General features: G+C 33.8%; 1 protein-coding gene across 1 annotated transcript; it reads left to right on the top strand.

Annotated features, from left to right (window-relative positions):
• Positions 1-8138: 8138 nt before the first annotated feature.
• On the top strand, positions 8139-10950 carry LOC111410878. Its single transcript, XM_023041468.1, has 2 exons — positions 8139-8893; positions 10607-10950. The coding sequence occupies exons 1-2, from the start codon at positions 8236-8238 to the stop codon at positions 10615-10617; spliced, it is 669 nt and encodes a 222-aa protein (XP_022897236.1). The 5' UTR covers positions 8139-8235; the 3' UTR covers positions 10618-10950.
• The last annotated feature ends 206 nt before the right edge of the window (positions 10951-11156 follow it).

Raw genomic sequence — 11156 nt, 5'->3', positions numbered from 1 at the left:
TTTTAATTCTTTTCCCGTTCGACAACAAACATTGTCCTAACTAACAACATTTTACAACCGAAAAAACTTTGTATCAAACCCAAAATTAATCGGGCATGGCCTCAGTTTTCACATTTCTCACCTACTGCCATTGCTAACCACCCACTGTCCACAACAAAATATTTCCATTACATCAACCAACAATCCAATGCGAGATGCCTTATATCATGTAAATAATTACCACGACAAATATTTCTCCTTCATACAAAACGAGTATCAAATACTACTACTAAACAACCAACAGCAACCAACACACATGAGTCAAAACTGGAATCTGGGACCAAAGAAAATAAAATAAAAAACCTAATTCATATTAACAGACAGCAAAATTTGACGTTTATATTAATATAACACCTTCAAAAACATAAATAAATAAACCCAATGATTCAACAAGAATAAATAAGCACTGCATTTCTTGCAAAAGTAATTCCAAAGATAAATTCAAAAAATGAAATACCTTTTGCACAATGTTGATTTGCAATTGCACAGAAGATGATATCCAAAATGCGGTGGGCGATTCCTCCAACGCTTCAAATATCGTCGATGGCCGGAAGCAAGAGAAATTTTGGTGAGAGAGAGGAGTTAGCCGGCGATCGATGTAGTGAGAGAGAGCAGTGTCGGTCCTATGATTTTAGGGGCCTAAGGCGAACTCCATAAATTAGGCCCCCTCCAAAAAAATTGTATCGTACATGCAAAATTTATAAGAGTATTACAAAAGCAATTGTCAACTTGTTAACTTAAAACATAACAGTAAAATTGATAATAATAAAACATTTCAATTATCTCACAATTAAAATTTTCAACATAATCACTATGTGCGCCTGTGCAATTGATTTTATGATTAAATTCTAGCAAAAGTCAATACAACCCGACAAAGGTACATTCTTGCAACGCAATCATATAAGCTGACAATATTTCAAACATTTCCTATATGTTAATAAATAAGCAAGCACAAGTCCTTGCTTACCTAAGAAGTAGGACTTGAGCAAAAATTATGAAATGACACAATTCAACACTTTGAGAATTTCATTGTCACAACTCACAATCCTGAAATCAAATAATTATTATTTTCTTTCTAATATTTCACGAAACCCTCTGTTTGGAACACATTGAACACCATATCTATTGTGAAAGCTAATTTGAAAGACAAGAACAAATATGAAACTACATGAAGCAAACCGAGACCAAACAAGATGCAGTAAAAGAAAAGAGACTACACCAAATGTTAGATCTAATCCCCTCTAAATGATCCATTAGTGATTGAGTATCAATTTAACCTTTTCCTTATCAGTCATTAAGTAATCATACAGTTTGAACATGCTATTGGACGTGATTGCAATGTCTGTCTTATATGAGAACAAGATAAAGTTTAAGCTTTGAACAATGAAAAGTCTAACATATAACTTCCGAAAATGATCAAGCTAGAAAGATATCTAAGTAGTATTAAATAAATGAAAGTTCCATTCAACTACAAACTTCTCTTAATACTGAGCAATATTAGCAACAATGATCACTTTATAGCAGCAAAAGATTCAAATTCAGGTCATATGTCATCATGTAATATTATGTAAATTTTCATCTTTACTGGGAGTAGATACGATGAAAATTCTTACAAAATTCAAAAGCATCTCATGTGATTTACACAGCTTGATAGCCAATCTTCATAGCATATTTGTTAAGTCATTATATTCCCTAATACATCACATAGCGTATCCCTATTGAATTATTAAAATGGATAAAGCCTCAATAAAAGTCAATATAATTTATTGAGTGCATTGAATCATTAAACAAAATCATGCTACACAAATTCATAAAAATAAAAAAAAATAAAAAAAACACTCTCCCTCTATTTATCCAATTTAGGTTCTTCAAGCATTCACTATAAGTACCATTAAATCAAAACATGCTTTACTGAACTGTAATTTGAATATTCTCAAAATAATTATCATACTATACATGTCCTGATATCCATTTTGCTTGATAAAATAAAAGAAATTAAAATGAAGAAAGAAATAATTGTATACCGGTTGTCATATGACTGTGGAAGTATGGAAAGGAACTTTCGAGGCACTAACCTTGCGATCAATTTCAATTTTCATCACCACCTGCAATCCACAAAAAACCATAGACCCATAAACAAACACATCTAAAAACACACACAAATAAACACCAAAAGAAAACTCCATAAATTCTTTTCACAAAAGGCAAAAACCACAAATGCAACGACACAAATCAGATTAACATACATAGGGGTAGTGCTGGGCAGCCGACAGACGACACCTAGAGATCGGAGCAGTGAGAAGATCGCGTTTTGTACTTGTGACGTCGTTTGGCGGTTTGGGTTCTTCAATAATTTGGATTTTGATTTGTAAGAGCTGGACAATACAATGCCAAGCAATCTACCTCTATATAGAATCGGGCCTGACAGAGAGGAGTGTGTTTTAGAGTTTTAGGGATTCCGTTTTCGATAAGGGAGAGGAGTTCACCAGCGGTGGTCAATTTAGTCACAGAGAGGAGTGAGTTTTAGGGATTTTGTTTTCTCTTCCTTTCCTTTATCATTGACGGCATTTTGGTTCTTCGAATGGGGGATTGGAGCATACATTTTGGTTTTTGCTCTGCTTTTTTTTCTTGAATAATTCAATTTCATCAGACACTCTTGCAGAATTTTGTTCAATTTCTTTGATTGGTCAAATCTCATTTAATTAGGACATGTAGGGTATTTAAAATTAGCTTTAAAGGCAAATATGTCTAAAATTGATATTCTTGCAATGTAAAAAAAAAGTGACATTTTTGTAAATACAAAGCCATGAATATTTTGATAATTTCCTCATAGATTATTTACAAAGTATCTGGGGACTGCTCATTAACAGGCAAATATTTACTCTTGCAATATGGGTATCATTTTGTTCTGTAGAAATTATTGCTCTTATACCTGAATAGTAATTGATCAAATTTATGAACCTATATATTTATGATCCAGCGAAATTGGTTGTAGGTTTGTAGTGATTGCGGTGGCTGAGGGGAGGAGGATTTTATTTAATCTTAGTGGGTTTCTGCTTTGAGAGGAAATCAATTTGGGTTTATTTTTGGAGAAGAAATCACTGCTGGATATTTGAAAGAAAAAAGTTATTTTGATTAAATTGAATTTTCCAAGCTATCAAAAATTTAACAGCGTTACGTCCACGTATAATTTTCGTCTGGCATGTGGATTTTTATTTTTTTTTATCCATGTCGGATGATGATTTTAGGTGGATGTTAAATAAGTAACTTTGTCCAAAAGCTGATGAGTAATCGATAATTTTTTATTTTTGGGTGAGTAAGTAGTAATCGATGTCAAATGTTAGTGATTGACTATTTAATTAACTCCATTCATGTCTCTAAATTGTCTTTGTTTGCTCACATAAAGATAAATGGACAAAAATTATTCAACTTCCCAACAAATGATCACCTAAAGATACGTAACCTACGAGCACCTTTAATACTTACGTGAATTGCATAAAACATGTCACACAAATAAGAATAGATGATGTTCACCAAAAAATTTATTGAATGCAATTGAAGTGAAACTCAATCTAGCTGATGTGACAATAAAAATAGACATAATAGAAGAGCGAGCAAGCAAAAATTTGCTTCTTATCTTTGGTTAAATAAATTTGAGTTATAGACAAAATACATTAGAGATGAAATTTGTACGGAATGATCTATTCATTAGCCATTGTTGCCTAAGTAGCGAAAGTCTTTCTATTTGTTTGTCATCTATATTGCAATTTATAAAGTGATTGGAGATGCTCGAAGCTCTTCTTTTTTTTAAGTGACTATTTGATGAAAGTTGAATGATTTCCAATCTTATGTGCACCAAAATACCAGTTTGGAGACACCTAAAGCAAAATGTGAGTAAAAAATATATTGGACTTAAGTGCAATAAGATGTAATGTTTGGGGACGGTGGATGAGAATTTCCCTTATTAATATTTTCAATGATAAATGAATGATAAGGGAGAGAAACCACAAGTTGAGCTGGACGGACTCAAGATTTTTAATGGACTGAAGCAAGAATATTGATTATTTTTTGGTATTTTTGATATGGACTGGACTTGCTTCGGATAGCCTGGTTCAGGCCCATAATTGCTGGATTTACAGGTCCTAGATACGGCGGTCGAAAAATTTCTTTCTTTTTCCATTTTTTGGGGAAAAAAATTCATATGTAAGATGTATTGTTTACACTAATTCACAAATTAGGTACAAAGTTTAAAAATTCAAAATTCAAATTTTTATATAATTAATTAATTGAAAATTTATTAATTAAATATAATAAAGTCACAGTTACATGATTAATGGTCACAAATTCACAATTATGGGTCACAGATTTATTTACTGGTCACATATCATCAAATTAATTGGTCACGAATTTTTTTGAGGTTACGAATTAAAAATTTTGTAGGTTATAGATTATTTTGACGTCACAAATCATAGATTGTCTGTTAGCCACAAATTATCAAATTTTAAAGTCACGGACCAAATTGTTGACTTCAGGATTATTTTTTCGTCACAAATTATCAATTTTAAAGTCACGGACCAAATTTTAAGGTCACAGCCCACCACCAACAAAAAAAACACCGGCAACCACCAACTTGCACCCCCACAAGCACCACCTTTGCGGGTCCGCCGCACACCACACTACATTCACAGTGCACCACCACCGCTAGCAAACACCAACAATCGCAATAACACCGTCACCCTCATCGCACCACTAATTTTTGGTTGCAGACGCCTAAATCATTTGTCATATATGCCTAAATAGTTAGTCACGGACACCTAATCATTTGTCACGGATGTCTAAATAGTTGGTCACAAACACCTAATTGTTGGTCACACACACCCACCCGTCATTGCCACCACAACCACCACCACCCTTACTACCTCACAACAACTGGTTCACTCACAAAACACAAGCAGAACTATTCACAGATCCGTCCATTATGGAGGCACTATTTCGAAAACGCCCAGGGGATCATATTTGTGGTTGACAGTAATGACAGGAATCGTGTTGTGGAGGCAAGTGATGAACTGCGAAGTAGAGTACAGTAGGTCGATCGGCCACATCAATGCACCACCCCCACCATCACCACACCGCACTACTACCAGCTATCATTCTCACCAAACCTCGCAGCTGCCTAGATCCATCACACCAGCTCACCACTATCACTTGCTGTCGTTCTCATGCACCTGACTGATTGGAGTCAATCTCGCCATAGCATCGACTCCACGACGTCATGACGCTGTCGTTGCGTAGCTGCATCGATGCACTATCGTCATCGTCGCCACCACCATCACCCTTCGCACCACTACCACCGATTGTTCTCACCACACCACGTCAGACTCACCATAGCATCAACTCCACAGCATTGATCGGGCAAATCTATAGTTGTGTCTAGGTTTAGAGTCAAGAAAAGATGGTAGGGAGAGAAAGAGAGAGAGAGAGATTTAGGTTTGAAAATGGAATTGGGGATTGGTTGAGGTTAATTAATGATAATATACCGGATTTATGATTAATTAAAGTTTGTACTTGAATTTTGAAAAGTAATCTTTAAATGCCGGCTATTGTGCAATTTCCTCTTTTTTGGGACCTCCCAAGCAGTAAGAATTGATATTTTCAAGTCTTATTTGATATGACTTTTGTTTTTACTTCGTTTAGAAGAATTAAAATTGTGATGTAACAAAAAATTATAAGCAAGGCTGGGAATGGATTGGGTTGGATATATTTTTTTATCCAACCCAATCCAAATCGATAAAGTTTGGATCGGTTTGGACTGGTCGATTTATGCTGTTTTTAATGAGAAATAGAGCATGTGTACTAAATTTAAAAAGTTCACACGGGAGTAAATTTACTTCTAAATATCTAGGCTTTACCAAATGTGCTCGAATTACGCACAAGCAATTTTCTGAGTTGCTAGAATATTTTAACAAGCACATCATTTAGTTTCCATTTTTGATTTGGGCTCGTAGATATTCATGGTCTGTAAGATTCTTCCTCAAGACAATAGGTTGGTACAAAATGTTAATATATAGGTGTTATCATTTTTGTTATAGTCAGAAGTCAATTCGTTCTTTGGACAGCTCGATGTATAATACCCTTAACAAAGGTGTGGGTGAATGGTCAAGCACAATTGACAACGCCAATATGCTTAATTTTGTAAAGTGCTTATCATACAAAATAGTAAATAAATCGAGAATTTTGTACCTTTTAACTACAATGAAGTGTTGTATTTATAGTGACTAGAGACCTCTATTTAGTAGTCTTACCTTAACTAAACTACCGTACCACGCTAAATTAGTTACGTTGTGGACGGTTATAATAAGACACCGAATCGTTCATTAGTCTGTTTGGACTCCTTTTCTAACTGCTCTTACTAGGATTAGTTTCGATTTTTCCATATATATATATATATATATATATATATATTTTTTTTTTTTTTCCATCAAGTTGGATTGAGTTGCGTTGAATTTTAATTCATAACTTAAGACTCAACTCAACTCAACCCAACCTCAAATTTGATTTTCCAACCAAACTCAATTGAAATTAAAAATCAATCCAAATTGATCGATTTTTGTTGGATAGATCGGTTTGAGCGATTTTTGTTGGATTGATCAGTTTGAGCGATTTTGGGTTAGTTTTGCGCGGCCCTACTTAAAGGAAATAACAAACCTCACAAAACTCAAACTCATCGATTTGAAAGATCAAATACCAAAAAAGAGAGAATAATTTGATAAACTTCTCAAAACTTTTTATTTAGGGTGTGTTTGATTACAAGTATAGAATTTACATGGAAACAATAAATTCTAGATAATTGAATTGCATAGAAATTATTTGCATGAAAATTGTCACTTAAATGTGCTTAATTGATTTTATTTTCAATTTAAAAAATATTATATTTATCAATTTTTTATTGGTAGGTAGAATGTGTGTGTGTTGTGAGAGAGAGAGAGAGAGAGAGAATATTACCTAAAAAATAAAAATTCACTCCCCTTAAAGAAAATATTGTCCTTGTTTTCAAGAAAAATATTGTCACATGACCAAAGGTAGGAAAATAATTTTCATGGAAAAAATATCAATCAAAAATCATAAGAGTAGGAATTTACATGGAAAAATGACATTTTTGATGGAAAATATTAACAATCAAAAGCACGCTTAATTCAAATCTCAACATCTTCGTAAAAATTTGACGGACCATCATGGTCCTCGTCCAAATCTATGTCCGTTGATTTCTTTGAATTGAAAGGAACAAAAATTTTATGTCATAACTTTTGTTATTGAATTTCATGAACACTATGAGGATCGAACAGAACTATGATACCAACGGATGTAGCGCTAGCAATAAAATAATGAAGATGAATGAATACAATGTCGAAATTTCGTTGATTCCAAACGAATATCAAAATACGATCATCTTCTAATTTTTGTTGATTCTTAAGAATACTAGAAATTTAGGCACCAAACTCTTTGATTCGCGAATTAATACAAAGAATTGGACTCTTCGATTTTTAAATATCAAATATAAGAATTTAAGAAATTGGGGAAATCTAAACGGTTGAAAGTTCAATTCAAATTCCACTCCACATTTTTTTTTGTCATAAGGCTAGCAACTCGTATTAAAAGTGGTAAATAAAATTTAAATAATAAGTCCCCGTTTGGCCCTCATTTTGTGGAATGAAATTGGGTGAAATAATATTTTTTTGAAAAATAAGTGGTTAAAAAAAAGGAAAAATTTTCGATTTACGTATAATATTATTTTATACAAAATTGTGTAATTAAAAAGTGAAGAAAGAAAAATTAAATATAATGGAATAGAAATTAAACGGGGCTAAATAAACTTCTCAATAATGACAAAATTAAAGATAATAATTAACTCAAAATGAAATTAAAATCATAATTTAAAATTAAAAGTTCTAGATTGAAAAGTTATTTACAAGTAATTCTACAGTTTGTATGCATAGTCAAATATCTTGGCGCTTATTTAGTTATTATTAAATTAAATTTTATTATACAATCCTTCATAAAATAATAATATATCGCCACATAGTCAGCAAATTATTCCAAAATCTGCAACTATCTATCTGTCTTGTAATCTCTGATATTTGTTCTTTACCCAACTCAGAAAACCCTCCAAAAACCCCTCCAATCCAATCTCACGCCACCATGGGCAGCTCCTTTAACTCCACCACCACACCCAACTTCGATAATCTCCACCTCCAGTCCCTTATGGGCCGCCTCCAAATCAGACCCCCAACTCTCCACACTCCTCTAACCCCTCCGCCGCCTTTTCTCACTCATCAATCCCTCGAAGACCTTCTCTTTTCCGATACCTTCCTCAACCTCTCCGACTCCGATTCCGAAAACGAGTCCGACAGGACCCAGCTGGCAAAGGAAGAGTCCAGACTCGAAAAGGAGATCGTCCGAACTATTCTCAGTGGGGAAACTGAAAAGTTGAAGCCCAATTCGGGTCAAGCTGTGACGATTGGGGAGCATCACATTTGTGTCGGGTTTCATGAGGAGACTGGGACAGATTATCGGGTCTGGGAGTGGCACGGGCATATCATGTTGTTTGATGAGGAGAATGGGTATGCCCCGGAGTATATTTATGGGAATTATTTTGAGAGAGTGAATCCGGCGAAGAGGCGTATGGAGAAAAAGAAGGAAAGGGATGATGATGACGTGAAGGATGAGGATGGAAAAGGGAAGGAAAAAGAGGAGGAGAAGGTGGGGAATATGGGGTTGAGGGAGCTGATTGAGTCCTCGGAAATGGGTACCAGCCGGATTCTTCATCGTAACTTGAATGCTAATTCTGTATCTCCAGGTTTGTATAAAATCATCCTTTCGTTTATACATTTACTACTTACTAGAGTTTCTATCACTTTAAGGTGACTACTTATTTGTATTTATTTGTATTGAAAGTTAACCTGCATTGTAGTTTTATGCCTAACATATTTTAAGGTCTAATGTTACTGGTAGACTTCTCCTATGTAATGAATTGGTTTACTATCGAGCATTTTGGTGCAATGTCAACGCTGCTTTTTGGGTGGGCTCATTTCCATAGGATCACAAAAGTGACCCATGCTTGACTTTGAATAGCTTCAGTGATTGTTATTACTTTTATGTTTGAGGAGTTTTTAGTTCTTTAATACAGATACTGAAATATCCTTTCAGAAAACTTATACTGTAAAATCTTATTGATAATAATAATTATTATTATTATTATTATTTTTTTTTTTGGCATAAGGCCTCGACATAAACCTTGGATGACGTTTATTGGATTTTGTAAGTTGGTTTAGGAATTATCTGTTGACTTGGGGATATGTCTCTTGAAATGTCGCGTTGCTCACGATACCTCTGCTATTTATCTATAAATGTAAGCCAAGAATCTCTATGAGGTTTATTATTTGTGGGTTTTTTCTATATCTTGTTAAGTACATGAATGTCCTGGCTGTTGTGTGTGAAAAACAACTGGAAATGCCTCTGAAGAACATGGAATTAATTTTGTTCTTCTTTATTCTAATTGTTCAATTTGGAGGTATTTGACTGCGAAAGTGCAATGAATGTTATTCTGGAATTATTTATGGGGATATGGATCAAATGGAATGGACACATAGGAAATGAGATTATAAGTCTATCGATCATAGAAGTTGAAGACTTCTCACAGTCCTCGTTGTTTACTTGCCTAAGTCAATGTAATGCAAAAGAATGTGCCCTTACTGCATAAGTAGATTTTAGCTTTGGTAGAGAGTGTTTTCTTTTCATTGTGTAATTTCTCAAGCCGTGAGAACTTGAAACTGGCGAATCAGGTTGTCAGAGTTACTGTGCCCTTACTACATAACACTCCATAAAGAGGAGCTCTGGTGGAAAAGGATCATGTGCTTCTGAAATATGAAAGAATACTAATGAACCATCCTGAGCTCTTTTTAGATTATCACTATCGAATATAGATTCGAAATAAGAGGCACTGGTTATGATGATGGTGATTATGTTTATAAGGATATGAACTATATTGTTGCTAATTTAGTTTGAAACTTTAAGAGCATATTTTTGCTTGGACATTCTTGACAAGAGCGTATTGTATTATAAATTTCTTTAGTTTATATCTTGGAAGACGAGAGTATAAGATAAGCAATGAGAGCAAATATGTTGCTTGTATATTCTAAACAAGAGCAAAATATCTGACATGGGAAAAATATAGGATGAGGATAAGGATAAGTTGACTTATTTCATATGCAAAAGCATCAATCACAATTTTATTTATATTCTATGTATGATTATCATTTTTGCTACATATTCTATGAGTATCACACATGCCATCCAAGACGAGGGAAGCCAACATATTTTGCCTAAAATATAGCAACTGTATGAGATAACCAGTTTTTTTGAATCAAACCAGTGTTATCTGAACTCATATTTTATTGAAGTGAGATAACTTGTTTCTTATGCTGTTGCTTCCGTATATGCTTGTAAAATGTCAATTTTACATTCAATAATCCAAGGCTGAAATTTGCACTTCCATTATGGTAATTGGCAGGTTTTAGTTGAGAAGTTATTCAACTCAACAAAGAGATCGTTTTGTTGGACAACGCTGAAATCAAACACTGGATATACATGTTGCTACGTGATTGTTGAGATTGACTTTTAAGTTTATCTTTGTGGAGCCTTTAATCAGTTTGAAGGGGCTTCAAATGAAATGTTAGAATTTTTTTTTTTTTTTCAATTTATATTATTATCAGTATGAAAGTTTTTGATATACATGCTGAGTTTAAGAGTGATGCTTGCAGTTTCTTGTTGCTAATTTGGTTGTTTCAGTTTTATATGGATGAATCACTTCTATTCCTCTTGAAATTTAAGATGGGGATAATTTCTTAGAATCAATCTGATTTTATAAGTTAAGGGATATGTATCATTTGCGCTATGGAGTTGGGTGGATACATTTCAATGTTATTTGAGATGATTACCTATTTTGGAATGAGACAACCATGGTTGATTCATAAGTAAATGAATAATCACTCTCACTATTTGGACATGGATATTTGCAGGAATGAGTTGGTGTGCGTTTATGGATATTTATGCATTTGATT

Source organism: Olea europaea, chromosome 15, assembly GCF_002742605.1.
Source record: "Olea europaea var. sylvestris chromosome 15, O_europaea_v1, whole genome shotgun sequence".
NCBI lineage: Eukaryota > Viridiplantae > Streptophyta > Magnoliopsida > Lamiales > Oleaceae > Olea > Olea europaea.
The sequence above is the reverse complement of the archived record's forward strand: the minus strand, read 5'-3'. Positions and strand labels throughout refer to the sequence as shown.

Excerpts from the sequence above, each read along its gene's own strand:
- LOC111410878 (XM_023041468.1), top strand. The coding sequence starts at position 8,236 with ATGGGCAGCTCCTTTAACTCCACCACCACACCCAACTTCGATAATCTC.